Source organism: Lepisma saccharinum, chromosome 8, assembly GCF_977018435.1.
Source record: "Lepisma saccharinum chromosome 8, izLepSacc3.1, whole genome shotgun sequence".
Lineage (NCBI taxonomy): Eukaryota > Metazoa > Arthropoda > Insecta > Zygentoma > Lepismatidae > Lepisma > Lepisma saccharinum.
Window position 1 is genome coordinate 34,442,519 of NC_139236.1, and position 24,045 is coordinate 34,466,563.

The 24,045-nt window shown below is 37.2% G+C and overlaps 1 protein-coding gene across 1 annotated transcript in view; it reads left to right on the top strand.

The window, feature by feature from the left end:
* The window catches only part of LOC145991410 (ras-related and estrogen-regulated growth inhibitor), a 56,850-nt gene that overhangs the window by 13,876 nt on the left and 18,929 nt on the right, over positions 1–24,045 (top strand). Inside the window, exon 2 of the mRNA XM_083127407.1 lies at positions 21,726–21,782. Coding sequence (XP_082983533.1) covers positions 21,726–21,782 — 57 coding nt within the window. The remainder of the gene's footprint in view (positions 1–21,725; positions 21,783–24,045) is intronic.

A 24,045-nucleotide genomic window follows, 5' to 3' on the forward strand; every position in this document is an offset into this window, starting at 1 on the left:
TGTTGCAAGAAATACTTCATGAACTCTATTACAAACAAAATAACCGGCTGATTTACATCAGTCATATTATCTAATACAGACCAATCTACCACTCCAAGCAAATGATACATCTGCATGAAATTGGCTTTTTTAAAATTGTAAGAATAATACGCTTCATTTGTTATTACATCAGTAGATTCCCTTATAGTTAGGTGTACAGTCAATGCAGGAATATGGTTATCTTCTTTTACAAGTGGCATTTCCTCCCTACATATATTCACATTCTTTGGAATGTTAGTAAGAATAAGATCCAAAGTTCTATCGAGGCGATTTTTAATATTGTTTACAGAATGAAGGTTATAAAAATTCAAAAAAATTCACAAAGCTCTACAAGAGGGTCGACCATTCCGTAACTTATAACCTGAACTGATAATCGTGGGTAAATCGCGATTAGCCTTCATAAGCAGAATAATGACGTAAAACGAAAAATAAATACATACATTATACTGAAATGTTCGGTAGATTGGTTTCGAAAAGTTTTGATTTGATTCGATATGATTTTTGTTTTTGAAATAATAACAAATAGGTAATTCCACTTACATTAGTATCCATTTTTCTTGGCACATCACCTGAGATTAATGGGTACTTATTATGCTGTTTAATTGTTACTGAAGGGCCTCCCCGATGGCGCAGTAGTCAGCCGTGGTCGGCTTTCCTTTAAAATTTAAAAAAAAGAAGAAAAAGTGGTAGCGTCGTTTCCTTGTAATCAAGGGGTCCGGGATTCGATACCCGGTGGAGGCACATAGTGGTTCGGATCCCACTTTAAACTGTAGGTCCAGTCCCAATTAGCCTTACTGTGCATAAAGTGGACTTAAACACTAAATCAATCAATCAATTGTTACTGAGTATATTTGTACTAGCTTTTTTTGTCTAAAAATCGTGTAACTGTCATATTAAATTCAGTTTTATTAGCGTGCTAGTTCCATTGTGAAGTAAAATGTGTACCATGGCTAGCATATTTAGACCAGTTCCCCGTTTCTTTTCATCGGCTGTGGCCATTTGACGACAACAAACCTTTCAAGCTGAGCACCTGCGACAGATACTAACAATTATAAATCAAAACTGTTTGCTTTGAAGAGGAAACTAGAAAGGGGTAAATATTGGCATTTTGCCTAAACTTGTATAGGCTTATTTTTTTGCTTTTACACGCTCGCCGAAGAAAAACTGCTTTGACAGATGTATGCAGGGCTCGAAATGGAAATTTTCACGAAACATGGCGCATTTTTTCTCTGATTACTCGTACGTAGAGGGAATCTTATATAAATGCTATAATATGTACTATTAAAGAGTATTAACAATTTAGTTCCAGGGTGAATAAAAATAATTATTTTTATTTAAAAAATCATTTTTGATAATATATTTTAAATTTAAATCGGATTTATTTTTTTAATAAATGTGTCTTTAAATATGTGTCAATTATTAAATACTCAAATTATATTACAAATTATACAGAGTATCGACTGTCCGTCATTCAAAATGTAATTGCAAATTCAAGATTTTAATGTACTACTGATGCTATGAACAATGATTTGCCTAAGGGTGGAGGGAGAAAAATTAAGAGACATTAAGAAGATAATAGTTTCCTGTATAAAATTCACATATAAATGTTATTACGTGATTTATTAATATATTTATATACTTCGCCATTGCTAACGAAAGGCGATGTGAAATGGAGAATAAATAAGGAGTCTGACTAATTTCTGTGTTCTGCGGATTGCTCGGTTCAGTGTCCTTAGAGATGAGGCTCTTTGTTTTCCGTTCTTTTTGTATGTTTCCGATATTATTCCAGTCAAGTATATTCGAATCACAAACTAATTGTTTATGTTTGTTGTGAGAACAAAAACTCTCCCCCCCCCAGGAAAAGTATTAATGAAACTATAATACATAATTCGTATAACTTTTGTTCCAGTGAAAATAAAACATTCTGTATGTAACTTAAAATATTTTTTAAAGTCTTTGTAGCTGAATTTTGGCATTTTTTTAAATGATAGTTTGCAAAATTTCGGCTACCATGTTTATTTACAGTTTAATAATAATTACACTATTTACGGTTTAACATCATTAGTAGATTATTTACCTCCGCTGGGGAAGATTGAATCCCAAGGTGTGATTTTAAAACATTCGATTCTGGCGCCGTCATCTGGAAGTGGTTGAACTACAAATTTACCTCCCATGGGAAATCTTCACGTGTAAAGCATAATTGTAATATATTTGATTCCAGCGGCATTACCGGGAAATTGTGGAACTACATATTATTTACCTCCCTTTGGAATATGTAGAATACTCAATGTTCAAACAGTGATTTTAATATTTTTGATTTCAGCGCCATTATCGGAAAAGGGCTGAACTCTAGATTATTTACGTCCCATGGGAAAAGATTGGATAACTCCATGTTAAAAGCGTAATTTTAATATATTTGATTCTAGCGGCATCAGCGGGAAATTATTGAACTACAGAATATTTACCTTCCTTCGGAAAAGATTGGATATTCCATGTTAAAACCGTGATTTTAATGTAGTTGATTCCAGCGCCAACATCGGGAAATTGCTGAACTACACATTACTTACCTCACTTGGGAAAAAATTGGAAACCTCCATTATAAAACCATGATTTTAATATATGTTACTTCAGCACCATCATCGGGTAATGATTGAACTAGAGATTTTCGTCCCGTGGGAAAAGATTAGATACTCCATGTTAAAAAGCGTAATTTTAGTATATTTGGTTCCAGCACTATCATCGGGAAATTGTTGAACTATAGATAATTTACTTCTCTTTGGAAAATTTTGGATACACCATGCTAAAACCGTGATTTTAATATATTTGATTCCAGCGCCATCATCGGGAAATTTCTGAACTACAGATTATTCACCTCCATTGGGAAATGATTGGATATTGCACGAAAAAAGCGTGATTTTAATATATTTGATTACAGCGCCATCACCGGGAAATGGCTGAACTATAGATTATTTACCTTGCCTCTCTCTGGGAAACGATACATACCTCCAAAGGGATGTACTTGATTAGTAGTTCTGTTTCTTCCCGATGATGGCGCTGAACTCAAATATACTAAAATCTCGATTCAAGATGAAGTATCCATTCTTTTCCAGAGGAGGTAAATAATCTATAGTTCAGCCATTTTCCGATGCTAGCGCTGCAATCAAATATATTAAAATCACGATATTAACATGGAGGTTTCCAATATTTTACAAAGGTAGACAAATAATAAGTAGTTGATGCATTTTACATTGATGGCACTGAAATCAAATATATTTAAATCACTCTTTTAAGATGGAGATATACAATATTTTCCCAAGGAAGGTAAATAATCTGTAGTGCTGCTATTTCCCGATGATGGAAATGTCCTAAAAAATATAAAAAACAATGTGTTGGATAATCATTCATGTGGTGGATCGAGTTGAAAAGTCTCCCCTAGCATAAAATAATGATAATAGTGATAATACATTTCTAATAAATTGGGTTATTAGTTTATAGTAATAATAATTATTATAAGCATACTTGAACTAACTACTAACTAACTAACTCTCTAGCCTTCTTAAACCCGAAGGTTCATGGCTGCAGCAACACAGGCCTTCCATCTGTCCCTATCTTGAGCAAGATCTATATACTCTTTTCCATCCTTACCGATTTCCCTTAGTTCCATCTCGACGTTGTCCCTCCATCTTCGTCTTGGCGTTCCTACTGGTCTCTTCCCATCAGGTTTCCCAACAAGAATCCTGTAAACTCCTCTTTCCTCTCCCATTCGTGCCACATGGCCTGCCCACCTAAGTCTTCTTGATTTAATTATTCTAATAATGTCTGGACATGAATACAAATTATGTAGTTCTAAATTATGTAACCTTCTCCACTCACCTGTCTCCTCATCCCTTTTAGGTCCAAATATTTTCCTAAGGATCCTATTTTCAAATACTCTCAATTTATGTTCCTGTTTCAATGTAAGGGACCAAGTTTCACACCCATATAATACTACAGGCAATATTACTGTTTTGTATATTTTAACTTTTAGTTTCTTAGATATTAAATGAGAAGACAAAAGTTTATGAAGAGAGAAGTAACAAGCATTTCCTGAATTAAGCATACTTTCCTCTTTAATATCATTTTCATTTGTTAGTATTACTCCTAAGTACTTGAATTTGGAAACTGGTTCAAACGAGTTATCAATAATTAGATTTCGATTATTACCTAACACTTGGTATATGCCTGTAAGCATATATTTAGTTTTCTCTTTGCTAACTTTCAAACCTATATCTTTAGCTGCTTTGAAAAATATTTTAGCACTATTCTTAATTGTATTTACATCACCCCCCACTAAATCTACATCATCTCCATATGTTAACAGCTGAGTCACACCGTTTAATTTTAGTCCTTCGTTAGTTTCTTTAATCTTCCTAACAGCGTATTCTAAGGCAAAATTAAAGAGCAATGGAGATAATGCATCTCCTTGTTTTTACCCATCATGAATTGTAGATTTGTCAGACATATTAATATCCACACGAATTTTACTTTCTGTTTCACTGGTGCATATTTTTATCATACAAACAAGCTTCTTAGGTATTCCAAACTCGACTAATATATTATATAATTTATCTCTTTTGACTGAATCACATGCTTTTTTAAAATCATTGAATAGCTGATGGATATTTTGATTATATTCCCACTTTTTCTCAAGTGTCTGTCTGATGTGAAAAATTTGATCTGTAGTTGATCTGTTGCGTTTAAATCCACATTGATAATCACCTATAATTTCATTAGCATATGGGGTTAGTCTTGTTAAAAGAATGTTAGATAATATTTTATATGTTGTTGAGAGTAGAGAAATTCCACGGTAATTATTGCAGTTCATTTTATCACCTTTTTTAAACACAGGAACAATTATGGATTCTTTCCACTGTTGAGGGATTTCTTCTTTATTCCATATTAAACAAATTAATTTATGAATTTGACATATTAATGAATTTCCACCATATTTAATTAACTCAGCTGGTATTAGATCAATGCCAGGTGCTTTGTTATTCTTTAGCCTTTTAATAGCATCTTTAACTTCAGTCAAGTTAGGTTCTGGAACCAAAGGTTCTGCTGTGTGTACTTCATTCACTTCTGATTTATCTCCTACATGGACATTTAAAAGGTCATTAAAGTAGTTCTTCCATCTATTTAGAATATCGCTTGGGTCAGCTAGAAAATCACCGTCTTTATCTTTTATCAAGTTTACTTTAGGTTGCCACCCCTATCTAAACTCATTTACACCTTTATATAAATCTCTGATATTTTTATTTTTGCTGTTTATTTCAATTTCGTTAATTTTGCTTTTCAAGTAATCTCTCTTTTTACTTCTAAACGTGCGGTTAACTTCTCGCTTTATTCTATTATAATTGTTTAGATTTGTATCATCAGAGTTATTTAACCACCTAAGTCTAGCCTGATTTCTTATTTCTATTAGATTATGACATTCATTATCAAACCATGGATTACTTTTTCTCGGTTTATGGTATCCTATACTTTCTTTAGCTGCTGATTCTATTGCATTACGTATGTGCTCCCAATTCTTATTTACGTCTGTTTCATTTATATTTTCATCATCATTTAAATCCTGCAAAACATCAAATCTATTTGACATTTTAATTTGGTAATCTTTCTTAATTCTTTCATCAGTAAACTTTCCTGTATCAAATTTTATAACTTTTAGATTTTGTTGCTTATGATTTATCACTGAGAGTCTTTCTCTTAATTTAGCAATTACTGAATAATGGTCACTGGCACAGTCAGCACCTCTATGTGTACGAACGTCAATTATACTAGTATGCCTTCTCTTATCAATGAGAATATGATCTATCTGATTATGAGTTTTACCATCTGGAGAAGACCAGGTATATTTATGGATATCTTTATGTTTAAAAGTGGTACTTTTCACAATTAAATTCTTTGAGGTTGCAAAAGTAATCAATCTTATACCATTATCATTACTTAATTCATGAAGACTTTCTTTACCAATTGTGGGTTTAAATGTCTCTTCTTTGCCAATCTGTGCATTACAGTCACCTAACAGAATTTTCATATCATACTGAGAAAATTTATCAAAGACCTGTTCTAACTCTGTATAAAAATCATCTTTAGTATTATCATCTTTATCTTCCGTTGGTGCATGTATGTTTATTAAAATAATTTTACACCACCTACCCTGTAAAACTGCATATGATATCCTATCATTAATAAATTCTACTGTTTTAAGAGCTGAGATAATTCTATTATTTATGAAAAAGCCTGTTCCAAAATTATGATTTTCAGTACCACCATAGAAAAAAGTATAATTTTTAGTTTTACAATTCCCTTCTCCTGGCCACCTAACTTCCTGGACAGCTACTACATCTAATTTATACTTGACTATCTCATTAACTGTACACTGAAATGCCCCAGGCCGGTAAAGGCTCAGAACATTCCAGGTGCCTAATTTAATATCCTTATTCCTAACGTAGATCTTATCCTTAGTGCAGGGACCTCCCAAAGTAGTCCCCACCCGGAGATCCGAACGGGGGACTATTTTACCTCCGGAATATTTTACCTTGGGAACATCCATGGCCTTATATTGCTGATTCTTGACATGGCTTTTTACAGTGCAGAGTTGTCAGCTCTACGCCTAACCCCCAACTTGAACTAGTACTACTTATTATTATTATTATGATTATTATTACTTTTATTATTATTATTGAAGATTTATCATTGGACTGACCTCCAATAAAAATGTCTGGCAACGCGAATGGGTCTAAATACTTAGACCGCAGGACAAAAATTTGTGGATGCGCCTCTGATTCCTTGTACTTCCTATATACATGTATACATATATACTGAGTGTTTTAAAAGTCCTGCAGGATTCTAAAAATCTAAACATAATGTTGTCAATTTTCTTAATGGTTTAATAACGAAAATTATGACATTTGGGTCTCCCCAAACTGATCAGCCTGGTATTTTGTATATTTTTCTGCACAATATGTTTGCTATATTTGCTTATAAAAATTATTGAATCATAAATCAAGAGAAGTTTAAGTGTATTTATAGTTTACATATTACATTTCCATTCGTATGAGCTTCACCTCGTAAGTATATATATTGAGTTTCCCTTCTTTTCCTTTCTTAGAGCCTAAGAAACACTCTTAAACGATTATGAGATTAATATACTTTCACCAAAAGTTATTCTGACATCTACAAAATCCTTATGTACATTAGTCTAGGAATTAGAGTGATTTAAATTAATCCACCTTGTTTAGTTCACACTGAAAAGGAAAACGTAGTGAAATATCTGAAAAGTATTAAACAAACCGGAACGTATGTTGAGACGGAACGGGAAGGTTCCAGATATTCACGAACCGGAACGGTCCCCTCGGTTTATTTCGAGCCCATACGTTTTCAGTTTCCAAGTTTCTAGAAATGAAAGAAGAAGTGTCAGGCCGGTTTTTAGAGGGGGCTTGGGAGACTATGAGTCACCATCTACTAAGGGGCCTACAGTGTGGAGAGATTGCTTTGAAAAGGAACACAAAATATATTTTTTTAACAAATGAAGAAAAATTGAAATGCAAAAAATATAAATAATCATGTGACATAACTTGGCGCAAAAGTTATAACTGAAATTGTATGTAGGGGCCTCGCGATAATGTTAGCTCGGACCGCTAGATATAAATATATAATATATATTTATATATAATATATAAATTCCCGCCCTGCTAAGGGATAAATAGAGAAAAGGAGAGAACATAACGGAATAGCACTCTTAAAACCATGCAGCTATCTGTTTGCTTCCATAAATTAATTTTAATGTTATTTTTTAAATTAATAAACAATTCGTTGTTTCTGAAATTTAAATTTCATTCATTTTATATAATCATATTCAGTGTAGAATTCTGTGCTATTTCACTCCCCCCATCTACTTTACCTGGTCGATTGATTTGCTTTAGTTTACTTTGTTTTTCTGCCGCTTTTTGCTAAGATCAAGATGAATGGTGATAAGATGAAATGGATGAAGTGACAATCACAAACATATGGGTGACACGACACAAGCTCCACAGATTATTATAATGATTTTGAGTTCAGACGCCAGAGCCCCTAGTCTGGAAAATGCAGTCCAGGGTGTATTACGCGGAAGGGATGTTAACATGCCTTGAGCAGGGTTATTAAAGGCTCAGGAAACCATAAAATTGTAATGGGATCTATTTTTCTCGCACCCTATTTAAATTGAGCCGGGAAAAAGGTACCTGGACCGTGTTTAAATTCAGCCAGAAAAATAGTTCCTGGACCGTATTTAAATTCATACTGATAAAAGTTTCATCAACCGAATTGAAATACTTTAAACATAAAAAGATTCTTTACGATCTATAACTCATTTACACTTGCTGATTTTGTCTCCCGATCGGGAAATGAATTTATTTACAATTCCAGGACCTAGGAATTAACTAGGGATGGCCAGATCCAGATCCGGAACTATCCCACATGAGCGCTTCTTTCGAAAGTAAGAACATATTGTTACCTGCTAACACACACACACACACACACACACACACACACACACACACACACACACACACACACACACACACACATATATATATATATATATATATAGATAGATAGATAGATAGATAGATAGATAGATAGATAGATAGATAGATAGATAGATAGATAGATAGATAGATAGATAGATAGATAGATGGATAGATAGATAGATAGTGCGCGTGCTCGATTTGTAATTATGTAATTAATACACTTACAAGGGAGGTTATCTGATATCTAAATGCCCCCCCTCCGATTTCCATGAAACTTGGCAGGTGTATAGAGGGGCCCAAAGGAAGAAATACATGTTTTTGTGTTTCAGCTAAAAAACTGTTTTAGGGGGCAAACCCCCCGCTCAAATGTCAAGATGAGGAGAAATTGAAGCTGGGCATTTGACCCCTGTGTCCCCCTCCGATTTTCATGAAAGTTGGCAGGTGTATAGAGGGGCCCAAAGGAAGACATACGTGTTTTTTGCTTCGGCTAAAAACAGTTTTAGGGGGCAAAACCCGCCTCAAATGTCTCCCCTAAAAAAAAAAAAAGGAGGGATGGCCAAACGGATCCGGATCCGAAAGTTCCGGATCTGGATCCGAATTCGATAGTTTCGTATCTCAGTCCCATTATAATATTACCACACCTTAAAAGGTATTATGATCTTCAATTACAAATAAATTTTTCATTTGTTAGTCCTACAAGATTTTTTTCAAGTGTTGTTCCTAAAATAATTTGCTACTCATCGGCTAACACACTCGTGCACAAAAATAATCTTACTTGTTTAACATAAAATGTCAGAGGTGATTTGTAAATGCCATTGAAACGATTTGATTTTGATTTGATTTGATTTAGTTTATTTTACTTCGCGTTTTGTGCCTCTTGGCTAATTTGCGAAGATGGGGATGAGTGATGAAATGATGAAATTGATGAATGGACATTCACAAACAACCAAGCCCGACCGGGATTCGAACCCGGGACCCTTACCATTGAAACGAATATGTATTCATTCGAATGTATTGGAAATGGAAACACACATAAATGTGAGACATTCCATTCCAGGATGAAACCTTTAACACATTTAACAAGATAGAAATGTTATACAAAAATTATACAATTGTTCTACAATTACAGTTTTATAAATTAAAATAAAACATTATAATATATGCAGTGTTATATAATTACAAAGTGTAAGACTAACAAGGGAGTTTATCTAAGTGTCCCCCTCCGATTTCCATGAAACTTGGCAGGTGTATAGAGGCGCCCAAAGGAAGAAATACGTGTTTTTTTGTTTCGGCTAAAAAAGACTGTTCTAGGGGGCAACCCTCCCTCAAATGTTAAGATGAGGACAAATTGAAGTGGGGATCTGACCCCTGTGTCCCCCTCCAATTTGCATGAAACTTGGCAGGTGTATAGAGGGGCCCATTCTAATGGGTTCTATTGGGTTCTGTAACAAGACCGAAACCTTTTTTTCTCGCACAATTTAAATTCGGTCCAAGTTGCGTATTGTTTCATTTCACGAACTTGGACCCTATTTAAGCTAATCCGAAAATAATGTTCCTGGACCGTATTTAAATTGAGCGGAGAAAAAGGTTCCTGGATCGAATTGAAATACTTTGTAGATAAAAAGGTTCATTACGGTCCAGATCCCATTTACGTTTGCTGATTTTCTCTCCTGGACCGGAATTGAATTTACTTAAAATTCCTGGACCTTCAACAACCTTGGTCTTGAGAGAGGGTCACTCCTCTGTTACCTGGGAACATTTGTTCACCTGGCTGTACCGTGGGCCTCTTCGTGAACATGGTGGTAACGTCGTCAAGGGGTCCCAGGTTCGATACTCGGTGTGGTTCGGATTCCACTCTAAACTGTAGGTAGGTCAAGTCCCGATTAGCCTATCTGTGCATTAAGTGGACTTAAAACAAAAACTCAACAAACTTACTGTATCAACAATACTAGAAGGCATGTTTACATTATCTGAAAGAAATGGCGTCGGGTATAATTTCGTGGAATGATCCATGAGCGAATTTCTCTAAAAATAATCCTCATTATATCATGTTGTACTAAATGAGTACTAAGCAATGAGCGTCTGAAGGCCTAGACCTGTCGGATGATTCAGTCCCGTTAATTTTTAACTGGACCATAACTAGCGACACTGCGGCCAAATTCTCGAACATCCGTAAACTGGTATGTCCTTTTCTCCTCGTAAGATCTTTAACTAAATAAATATAGGTCCAGATATGCCAAACTCATCACCAAAACTTTCGCAAGAAGCTTATTTGACCTCGTTTCAAAATTAGCGTTACATATATAGCTATAGCTATGTATAAAAAAATGAAAGGGAGTTTCCTGTTAATTGGCTTGCTATAGAGGGTAAAGGTGGAAGATTGATTGACTGATTTGTTTTACATTACTTCGCTTTACTGCCACTTTTGGCCAACCGCGAATATGAGAATGAATGATGATTGATTGATTGAATTGCTTTATTTTACTTCGCTTTTTGTGCCACTTTTGGCTAATTTGCGAAAATGGGGATGAGTGATGAGATAATGAAATTGATGAAGTGACACTCACAAAGAACACCCATGCCCAGACCTGGATTCGAACCCGGAGCCCCTGGCGTACTAGCATGCTGTACTAACCACTCTGCCATGCAGGTCGGACAAAGTTGGAAAAAATAATAACTTTGCAGCAAAATATGTTCCTTGTAGAGGATTTCTTACGTGCCCACATGGAGCTCAAATTTGACGATGGTATTAATGTGACTTTTTCGCGGCTCGGTGGGAAAGGTGGCACACAGGGTGGTGCACCTTGACGGCACAGCTGTCATTTATGTTGCGGAACCGAAACTTCTACAGACATCCATGCAATGATCGTTATGAAAAGAAGGTGGCCCTGTGCCAGTTTTTAAATTGATGCGTGTAACTGAAGAGCGTTTCGAGGTGTTTATGGCAATTTAGCAAAATCCCGAAATCGTTTGCTGCAGAGCCAGCCAGTCATTCCAATTCAATGAGGTAGCCAGCAGTTGTAGCAACACTTCTGGCAGAGATGACTCGACCTTCGCAATAGTGAAGGCCATTTTAAGAGGGATGAGTCGAGGGATTTGACCTCCTATCTTCCCCAGATTATTTTTAAGATCAGAAATTTAATAGACTTTGCATTATAATATGTTTATTAATTTCTGTAAACATGACAAGGATTGTATTTGGTTGAATTAGATGGAGTTGAGCTATTTGTGGCATTATTCAATTGTGGTGGTAAACAAAGTTTTCTATATCTGTTGATAAAATAGGTTTCAAGCAATGACTGTGTGAAGTAAATATGTCTGTTTAGTTTTCTGCTTTGAAGTATGGATTATGTGTAGTAATCTACTTATTGCATCGGCGACCCCTGCATGTTCATTGACTGCACCATGTCACTTGCCACAAACAAACTTTCGGTTAATCTGGAAACCTTTTAAACACCTGTCATCACGTTACGTCCCTACGTAAATTAGCTGAACATGAACATACGAACTCATATGATTTTCGCCATCTCGTATTATTGCTTTATGTATTACTGTAATAATCACTATACATATAACGCGTGGCGCAACAGCCTCTGAGGACGAAGGCCTGCCTACCGACTTTTTTTTTTTTAACTTTTTAACTGGTGGTGCCCTCCATCCACCCGCATAGATTCAGTGGTTATGCGCTTATTGTCCTAGCTTCTAACATGATGCGCTAGGACGTTAGTTTGATTTATCTTGTTATTCCATCTTTTCATTTTATTTCTTTAGTATACAAATTTAAAATAATAATAATAAAATAATACAACATAGAATTACATACACGAAGTAAAGAAAATAAAGAAAGAACATATTAGCATTCCATCAGCCTTAAAGGTTCTTGGCTCTACTGTGCAGTTCTAAATAGGAGCTGCTCTCGCAGTCTGAAGAACTGCAAGTTTGAACTAGGAACTACGCAAGTACTACATCACAAACAATTAAATGAATACCGAATGCCGGCCTCACCCCCACATGCCTCAGCAAAGGTGGAAGATCATTAAACCAGTTACGGGGTGACATTTCATCATGACGAACCCCGACACGTTGTTGTAGGTTTACATGATCGGGTTACACTACTCATTCGTAGATCCACAATTTCCTCACGATGGTGAGTGGCCACCGGTCCCATGCACAGGCCAAAATCTCAGGAGAAAACTTGTTACACTGTTCCTAGGAGACTCGAACCTGCGCGAGTCCCGTAGTGTTAAAGTGTTTTTGTTAAAAGCATAAGAAAGGGTTAGTCTCTACCGCAGAAATTGGTGCTTGTACTTGATTACACAACGTTTTCCAAGTCGATGTTTTTGTCCATCAGATTAATATACTCGACTTTATTTTTAACATATGTCGTTCTCTGTTTTTTCTTTTGATATGCGCCAACATTTACAATAAGATTACCTGTTAAGTGGACTAACACTTCACACTGTCAGTTTCCTCGGGATGCAGATGAGATGCCAAACATTTTGCAATTTCAAAGGAACGCGCTTCATGACATTGCCAAGCTAAAAAAAATCCCAGTGGGTCAGGTGCAACGCCTGGACGGCAGCCAGATAAACTACAAACGGCGAGAACGCGGAGTTTACGTTATTCGTCTGTTTTATTTCTATTTGCTTGACTGAAATTCAAGCATCACAACGTGTCAGTGTACTTGATAGATTTCCTCAATCATCGTGTTTTTTATACGTTCTTAGCGGTTAACAATCGGTGCCTTTATGCGTGTTCAAATCAGGGACGTAGCTATTTTGATCAGTTTTGGGGGGCCAAAATGTCAGAATTTTCTCTATCAAACCATAAAGAAAGTTAACAACATTTTAGCTTTTTAGAATCCTGAGGACTTTTAAAACACACTGTACGTATATATGTAGTGGGTTACATGGAGTCAGATGCGAAACCACAAATTTTTGTCTGGGGGCTAAGTATTTAGATCCATTGGCGTCGCCAGATATTTTTATTGGAGGTCAGCATAATGATAAAACTTTAAGAATATTAATTGATTGAGTTGGTGTTGTAAGTCCACTTTATGCACAGTAAGGCTAATTGGGACTGAACCTACAGTTTAAAGTGGGATCCGAACCACTATGTACCTCAATTTTATTATTATTATTAATAATAATAATAAAAGTAATAATAATAATTAGTAAAATTAGTAATAGTAGTATTAGTATGCTTATAATTAATATTATATTAACCCAATTTATTAGAAATTTATTTTCATTATCACTATAATTATCACTATTATTATTAGCCAGGGGACGACTTTTCAACTCGATCCACCACATGAATGATTATCCAGCACAACTGGTTTTCTTAAATATATTTGGGGGGGACATTCTCATCACCGGGAAATAGGAGAACTACAGATTATTTACCTTCCTTGGGAAAAGATTGGATATCTTCATCTTAAAAGCGTGATTTTCATATATATATTTCATTTTAGCGCCTTCATCGGAAAATTGCTGAACTACAGATTATTTACCTTCCTTGGGAAAAGATTGGATACCTCCATTTTAAAAGCATGATTCTTATATAGTTGAATTAATTCAGCACCATCATCGTGAAATAGCTGAACTACAGATTATTTACCTCCTCTAGGAAAATATTTCATACCTCCATTTTATAAGCGTGATTTTAATATGTTTGATTTTATCACCATCATCGTGAAATAGCTGAACCACAGATTATTTATCTCCCTTAGGAAAAGATTGGATACCTCCATTTTAAAAAGCGTGATTTTAATATGTTTGATTTTAGCGCCATCATCGGGATATGGCTAAACTACAGATTATTTTCCTCCTCTGGGAAATATGGATACAGGATACTTCATCTTGAAATCGAGGTTTTACTATATTTGATTTCAGCGCCATCATCGGGAAGTAGTAGAACTACAAATCATGTATCATTTCCTAGAGGGAGGTAAAAAATCTATAGTTCAGATATTTCCCGATGATGGCGCTGGAATCAAATATATTAAAATCACGGTTTTTAACATGGAGTATCCAGTCTTTTCCAAAGGGAGGTAGTTCAACAATTTCCCGCTGAAGGGGCTGGAATCAATTAAATATTACGCTTTTAACATGGAGGTATCCAATGTTTCCCATGGGAGGCAAATCTGTTTTCCAGATACAGAGGTGCCAACTTTTCAAGAACATTGGGTGGGCTAAATGAGTTAAGTTAACAAAAGATTGTCATAAATCCTCACTTCCATTTATGGTGATATTAATTTTCATCATACTGATAATGCTGTGGATAGTATATACGAGTGCTAAAAATAACAAAATGAAGATATAAGTATGATTTTGATATGCACGTGGTTAGTACCAGTTTCCAAAGCCACTTTCAAAAGATCTTTTTCCGCTTTGGAAAGACTGAAGACAATTTGGGCTCAAAAATGTTCTTACAACTGTTTTAAATACACGAGTATAGTGCTGAATAGTTGGATATAAAATGTGATTGTGAAGAAATTATAAGAAAAAGGGCACACATTTGCAACACGCCGTACTGTTGAGCTCACTTTCTATTATCTACATAGGATAGTAAAAAAGTAGCCTTAATATATTTTTTAATTAGTAGAATATGCACTATGGTCATGGTCTCTACCACGTTTAATGCAGGTGTGCCAGAGGTTCACTAATGCCCGGAGTACACGAGGGAAAAAAATTCTGACTGTCTCCGTAACCACTCATACACCGCTTCTTTTACCTCATCGGAACTTCTTGTCACTTACTGCCTCCTTATGGGGGCCAAACACATTGTAATTACTCGGTGCTAGATCTGGTGAATATGCAGGATGTGGTAGATGTTCCAAACTACGTTCCGTCATTTTTTACAATGTTGCACGAGCTATGTGTGGCCTAGCGTTATCTTGCTGAATGAGCACACCAGAACTAAACGAACCGCAACGTTTATACCCGATTGCAGGATTCAATTGGTTCTCAAGTCGATCACAATACGACTCACTGATAACATTGCGTCCTCTGTGCATGTAATGTTCCAGGATTGGAGCTTAACAGTCCTAGAAGAGCATGAGCATCATCACAGTACGAAGCCGACGGGACGAGCGCGTCAGTCAGAATTAACACTTCACTTTTAAACTTTCTGTGCCACTCATAAAATCTGCTGAAGCGACACACAGGAAGCCCCATACTGCGTCATCATCCTGCGACGAATTTCTGTTAGTTTTGCACTCCACCCCCCACTACCCCAAAACCGGATAACATCCTGCTGTTTCTCGTGTCTACAAGGGGGTGGCCATCACATTTCCCATCAGACCGCGGGTGCTGGCATGTGCAACAGAAGAGTATATACCCCTCTTATTTATATGTTTACAACTATCTACTACATTATTCTGATTTTGCATTGCTATATTAAGGTTACTTTTTGACTCAGCCTCGTATTTTTATTTTTATTTTATTTGTATAGAGTTATTAGAAGGTCTTAATATTATGGAGAAGGTAGCCGTCAATTGGTAGGTATTAATAAAAGTACAAAAGTAAGTTACCTACATAGCCCACGGCGGTGCTAGAAGGTGCCATTAAAAATGTACTATTAAGTTCCACTTATCGCCGTAGAGTTAGGCAACACACATAATACCTTGGAGGGAAGGGAGCATTTCAGGATCTAGGCTTTCCATTTATATTGCCGGTGACTGTACATTCAGAATCTGATGGGTTAACGATAGTTATTCGAAGAGATAGGCTTAAAGATTAGTTCTGAATATATTTGCACCAAATTCAGTACAAAAATTGCTTTCGGAATCGATCTTCGAACCTTTAGATTCAACGACGGCATTAAACCCCTAATAGCTCCTGGACTATTTCCGTCATGCCCACATGTTCACAAACAGATTTAAAAAAGGACTCTAAAGAAAGTCCCCATATCACAAAGTCCTTACACTCTTGTGTATGCACGGGTGTATGTATATACAGGGTGTTTCGTAAGTTCGTTTACAACGCTTGGGAGGTGATTGTACGAGTGAAAATAAGGTGGAAAGTTCATGTAACGAAATTCCGGAAACGGCTTTGTTGCCGAGTTATTGACGTTTGAAAACGTGGGAAAATGATTTTCCGAAGTGAATAATGGCAAAACGGGTGGAGAGAAGTCGTCGGTGTTGGGCGGTCCACTAAGAAATTGGGTACGCTCTTGTCAAAAAATCACGCGGCAATGTTGTGCAATGTCGGCGCAAGGGATTCCCCAAAGGACGCGAACGAAGATGTTGATGGGAGTGGGGTGGGTGTGCGTTCTGCGTGAGCTGGTATCGACGAAAATTGGCATGTGTTGAATGGCACCAAAAAACAAAGAAAATGTCCAGAACGAAGGGCACCATGACGTAAAAACGAAAAAAATGAACTGTCATAGGTTGCATACCCTGAAGGGCACACAGTATGCTTAATGGAGATGTGAAGGGAACCTCATCACAGACGGTTTTCAAAGTGTCCACCATGTACTTCCAAGCAGAGGCGACAACGGCGAATCAAGGATTGTCTAGAGCGACCCAACAACCCCGGCGTTTCTGCTATCGATGCTGCAGCTATATTGATACGGGCAACGAGGTCCTCGGCTGACACGACAGGTGTTTCGTAAACGAGGCATTTCATCTCTCTCCAGAGGAAGAAATCCAGGGGCGTAATATCAGGCGATCGAGGTGGCCATGGCACAGGCCCTCCCCTGCCAATGCACTGGTTGTGGAATACGGTATTGAGGAAATGGCGCACATTCCGATCGAAATGTGGGGGTGCGCCGTCATGTTGAAACCACAGACTTTGTCTCAGTGCCAAGGGCACGCCCTCTAGTAGTTCAGGCAAAACCTCACTGAGAAAAGCTTGATAAGTGGGTCCACATAGGCGAACAGGGAGAATGTACGGTCCAATCAAATGGTCATGCAGTATCACGCACCACACATTCACTGCAAATCTGTGCTGATGATGTGCCACTAGCAGTGCATTTGGATTTTCATGTTCCAACACATGACTGTTTTTACTATTGAACACACCAGTTTTCGTGAAGATAGCCTCATCAGTCCATAGTACCGTATTCTGAAAATTGGGGGATAGTTTCAATTTGTTGAACAAACCATTGGCAAAAGTCCTCACGTGGGCCAAAGTCCCGAGGTAAAAGTTCTTGCACTTTCTTCAATTTGTACGGGTGCATCCCCTCTTCTGCCAGGACTCGCCACACATTCACATGGGAGGTGTTTCGTTTCGTGGGCTAGTGGAGCTTACTGGTACCTGGTTGATCCATCACTGCAGTTAGCACGTCTTCAACAAACCGTCGTGTTCGCACACATCGCGGTCGTCCAACTTCTCGACGAGGTGGCAACACTCATCCTGTTTCCCGAAGTCGAGTGTCTACAGTTTGAAATAAGGTGTGCGATTGTAACACCCTATTTGGAAAACGTGCCCCATACAGACGCCTTGCAGCACAGCTATTACCTCCAGCCTCACCATAAATCAGATGCATGTCCGCCAGCTCTTGAGGCGTGTATGCAGCCATCCCTTACAACGGGCTACAAGTGTTTATGGCCGTTAACACTAGTACATTTCACAGAACACGATGGGCTGTGGCTAAGAATTAACACGTAACACTGCTAGGTCAAATGTTTGCCCAACACTACTGTCCAAGAACCTCACGTCTTTCCATTCAACCGTGAATATTTAACAACCTGCTGCTGGCACAGCACCTGAAGCACGAATGGCACAGACACGTGCGCTCCTTCATCAGGAAACCTACACTGTTGGCAACCCTAGCGGGAAATGTGGTACTTAACGTCATATCACACGGACACCCATCTGCTCTTCAGGGTATGCAACCTAACAGTTCATTTTTTTCGTTTTTACGTCATGGTGCCCTTCGCTCTGGACATTTTCTTTGTTTTTTGGTGCCATTCAACACATGCCAATTTTCGTCGATGCCAGCTCACGCAGAACGCACACCCACCCCACTCCCATCAACATCTTCGTTCGCGTCCTTTGGGGAATCCCTTGCGCCGACATTGCACAACATTGCCGCGTGATTTTTTGACAAGAGCGTACCCAATTTCTTAGTGGACCGCCCAACACCGACGACTTCTCTCCACCCGTTTTGCCATTATTCACTTCGGAAAATCATTTTCCCACGTTTTCAAACGTCAATAACTCGGCAACAAAGCCGTTTCCGGAATTTCGTTACATGAACTTTCCACCTTATTTTCACTCGTACAATCACCTCCCAATCGTTGTAAACGAACTTACGAAACACCCTGTATGTGTAGATATATGCCTACTTGATAGAGGCTCGGGTTCGAATCCCGGCCTGGGCATGGGTGTTCTTCGTCATCCATATCATCACTCATCCTCATCTTTGCTTGATCGAGGGAATTTTGAAAGTTGGAGAGAGTTAGACCTACATCTAATTCTTGCTCTGAAAACTTGTGTAGTGGTGTAGGTATTTACATTCAACAGTAATATCTTATAAAAATCTCTGAGACATTAACTGGGGCAAGTTGTTCCCTCCAGATGAACACACACAATCCTATGGCCGTACATATTCTTATTTGTAACATCTTAATTACGAAATGTAGATTTTGAAACAGATGTTCTATTCCGTGACATTGGTAATTAAATTTTGCGAAGAAGATGAAAACACATTGTAATGTTCATTAATTATTAGGATAGGATAATCTTTATTTTGCTAATTACAATGTACTAATTACATTTTTACTGTGGATTTTATTGTGCCTGCCTAAATTTACTAATTCCTTGAATGTTTACTTCTCTGATGTGAAAACGTTCATAACAAGCATCTAAAAGGTTAAGTCTTAATTGTCATGAAGAATTTCAGTTTCCTATAAATTACTGCCTCTTGTGTCAAACTATTAGAAATAAAGTCTGGCTCATGCTTTCATAGATTTCGGCATCCATGAGTTTTGAAAGGTGATGGAGGGGGTATCCCAGAGCGGCCGGTTCAACTGATACACCGAAGGTGGTGGTGGGGTGGTAGTGTTAGTGTGTGCTTGGGGGGAGGTGTGTGTGTATGTGTGTGTGTGTGTGTGTTAACGCTATGTGACGAGTGTTACGTTGTCAGGTATTCAGTTGCTCTTACACTAAAAGATATATTGATTGCATATGGAACCATTGTCAGTTGCGTTGTCACAAACATTGTCCCAGGCTTAAAATATCCTGAAATCTGGGGCAGAAGGTTGCTTAATCAGCCAGACGAATACCTTGACACAGTCCAGGACAGAAATATCTTGGAAAAAGATGAACAAGACTAAGAAAGGTATATTCGGCATAGTAAAAAAAGAAAAGAAATAGAATTCACTCTATCACCTATCACAATATAATTGTTTTATAATATGTGTCAATTCCTATTGCAGGTATGTGTGATTCTATAATAGCTTCTTAGCTTTTATTTTGGGGACATTTTCGTAGTAAATGACATCCAAGCAAAGCAAAGCGGTGTTCCTTCATTTGATTCTACAGCTGAAATGTATAATTATGCTGAAACAGATGAAGGAAAAGGACAGTACAACAAAAGTTTTAATAGCTTATGATTACCAAAAAATTTCTTGCTCTATTTGATATGATACTAAAGAGAGAGAATTCAAAAAATGTATTTCGTTGAAGGGAATATGCACAAAATATAAACTGAAGTCCACAAAAATAATTTATCCTTAATGCTTCTTTTCAGAGGTGGCCAACATTAGATCTACGTTCTGTTCACACAACGTCACTGATAAAAGTCGAGGGAAGGAAAATTTCACATGGTCACAATTGGATTACGATTATCAGGAATTGTTTCCGAGACTTACTAATCAAGATGCCCTTGTTAGATGTCGTATTATGAGTGTTCTGTTAAGTTTCCACCAATGCCTGTCTTTTGGATCGAAATATGCATCTCTGTAGCTGGTACACAAATATAATGCGTTGCTTCAACTATTACTTCCACCGTTGACGCTCTGGTACTATATGCCTGTGGAATCTTTCGTCGGATGCTAATTCGTAAAGGAAAAAAAATATCGAGGAATGTTAGCCCATTGATACAGTAATGGCGTTTCGCACATCGTGATGCCAAGTGTGTGGGCTTATACATGAACAGCAAGCTTGTTTACACGTGATAAAAGTTTCCTGGAAGTTAACATTCTTAAGTTTAAACACATAAAGTTCAATCTTTATTTCTGTTTTTTCCCCTTCTCCTTTGCATCACAAGTGGAAGACTACAAGATGCGTGTCTATTTTGAGAACCAAAGTTAAAAGTGTTTTCAGAGTCGGCAATCACGCACATACATTTACGTGAACTAGAGCTAGACAGTAACGGAATAAAACAACATGAATCAAGCAAATTTAGTAGCATTTTTCTTTGAAGAAAGAGAATAAATTTCTAAAAATCTAGGAAGGGAAGCAATGGATGGTATTTAACTTGACGTCATCGCGCAGTGCTCTTTGGGGAAAAGACAGCACGAAGTCGGGCAAACGCGTGTTAAGGAAGGCGTACGAGAAGCCTTCTTACAGCGAGAAATTTGCGATATTTTACAAAGATCCCACGCACAATGCTTATCCAGCATGTTTTCCACACAGGATCTGATCTGTTTGCCCGGGATATAGCGGCGGAGCGTGATTTCGCGCAATGAATTATGGGAAAAGCTGTTCGCTGAATATAATCCATTCCAATGCACATTTCGAACTTTTTCAATTAAACTCAACATACATACATGATACCTGTTATTTGCAGACAGAGAAGGAATAACTTATCCTATACAATCCAAGAAAATCTTTTATGAAGTCTTAATATTACTCATAATTATAGCAGAGAAAACTGATTTTTTTTAAAAATTAACAACATTTGGCTTGGTTTTATTATTAAACAGAAATAAAAATGCATCTACTCTGTATTAAATTTCGTAAGTTTGACTAAAGTATTGAGTAATTCTGAATAAATGTGCTTATTGTGGTCAGAACTACTAAATAAAATTTTTTGTTTGTATGTGTGAACAATCATTCCAAAGAACCATTTCTTCCTGCGTACGAAAATAATATTTGAATAATAATTCAGGTTGATTTGGATAACTGTGTCACAGACACTGATTTCTTTATTTATTTTGAATAGTTTCTTTCTTTCTTTCAGCCCTCATTGTACGATTTATAACAAGACGGTATATAGGAGAATATGACCATCAGTCTGGTAAGTGCAGTAGCCTTAATGATACTCTTTTTTATTTGCTTTACAAGAAGCAGTATTTAGTTGCAACTAAGTGTAATACAGAGAGGAGGATCCAATATTTCCCCGAATTATGGAAGTGCTTCCGTCTACACACACGCAAATTAGTTCTCAAAGTAATAGCCAGTATAAGGGTATTTTGTCAAAGTTGTGTGTATTTTGTAAGTTTTCAAAGGTTCTTAATACCTATGTAATGAAATGAGAAAAACATTTGATAAGCACTAATACAATTAAGCATTGGACGATTGTCTGGGTCCACTATCAATGAATGCAAACATCTGCATTCTACTGTTCACGATATTGGACTGTGCTCAGAGTGTCGAAACTGTGTTTTACTCCTTTTAAGGTTCACATAGCAATGAAATTTCTCCGATTCCTGGTCAAAATTTCTCTCGTTTGGATATTTACCTTTGAGAGTCGACAATATACAGTGATTCATAAGCGATGATCCAAACCGTGAAGGTAAAAAGTACGCACTAGTAGAAGCAAAACGTTTCCGTAAACATGGGTCCGCAACAACCATTTGCAAGATAATTTGGAATGTATGAATGTATTCTTAGGATCCGCCACTGATGTGATTTATGTATTGTGATGCACCGGCATATTTAACTGTAACTGTGCGACTAACTCTAACTCGAAGATATGGTCATCTCATCAATGTATTAGTCGAGGCAGATTTGTACCTTGGCCTCCCAGATCACCTGACGTGCATCCCTTGGATTTTTGTGTCTAGGGTCATCTGAAAAATGAGTGCTCTTTCAGGTTCAAAGGATTGTACAAAGTAAACATGTTACATGTTACATTGTGTTACAGTGTTCGAAATGCTGTTATTGCATCCGTATGCAACATTACACTCTTCTCAGCGCCGAGTTTCGAATTATTTCAAACACATGCAGTTCATTTCCTAATGAAGGGGAGGGTTTTAATAAAACCGTTCTTAGCGAGGTGTGATTTTTTTTTTGGATGCTCCCAACAAACATCTCAGTGGCGTATGTTTTGTTTTTGATATTTGGTTCTCAGTTAGTACTAGTGATATGACTACAACACCTAGTGTACGTCTAGTCGACAAGTGAGTAAGTGCACGATGAGAATGATTATCAACAAACATGTTACGCGTATCGGCGGGCCCTAACAACATATTCAAATGCATTCCCAATTATCTAGCAAACGGTTCACTTGCGGAATCACGTTTACATGGGCTTTCTTGCTACTGCTGTACTAGTGTGTACGATTCATCCTCACAGTTTGAACCATCAATTATGAATGGGCCTGTATACGAAACTGATATTCGTATTTCTTCGCTTTTTAAAAGTGGACAGCTCACAAATCTTGTGGTGGGAAACAGGAAGGTATTCAGAGATACATCATGCAATTGAAACTAGCAATGGGCATTCAAATTTGAATTTTCTGAATCCAAATTATGGACTGGATAGCCGAATCCGATATTCGAATCTTCTTTAGTATCTGATATCCGAATCTGTCCATCCCAGTCCACTATAAAACGTGTGGTTAAAAGTAACACCAAGCGTGACCGTACAAATTTCCACACTTCTTGAAACACTTCCTTTCGTGATAATGCGGAATTGGCGTTCTTCATTATCATCTTTGGTGTCTTGTTACACAATTAAACTCTCAAACAACACCAAGTATAGGCGTTTTAGCACTCGATTAAGTGTTGTGGTACGGTACACCAATTGCGATGGTAAGTATATTTTTAGATGTATTTGATACTATTGGCACAGAAGAAGAGACATCTTGAATATCGGAGCTTCAAATTAGGGATAACTTTCATGAAATGTAGGCTAGGCCTATGTGAAAAATAGAGCTAATATAACGGGGGAGATGTAGGAATGATTTACAAGTAAAATGAGCTGAAATTCAGACGAATGTATGAACAAAATCCGATTCGGAAACAACAAACAGAATTGAGCAATTGGTGTGAATAGAACCAAGAAGAATGTTTAAAATGCAAAGCGCGAAACTTGAACCAACAAATAAAACTGGCATAAGATATGTATTCCACAATCTTTGCAAACACAGGCCTGCGGTTAAAGCAAAATGTATGTGTTCGATGCGAATATACCGCATGATCATTGCATTGAATATCACAATCTAAAAGGGTAAACCAGACAGAGTTGCATACATTTGCACCACCTCCTCACTCAGTCATCATTGGCACTGTCTGTGCAACCAACCACTGGAAAAATAGTATATCAACTATACCGAA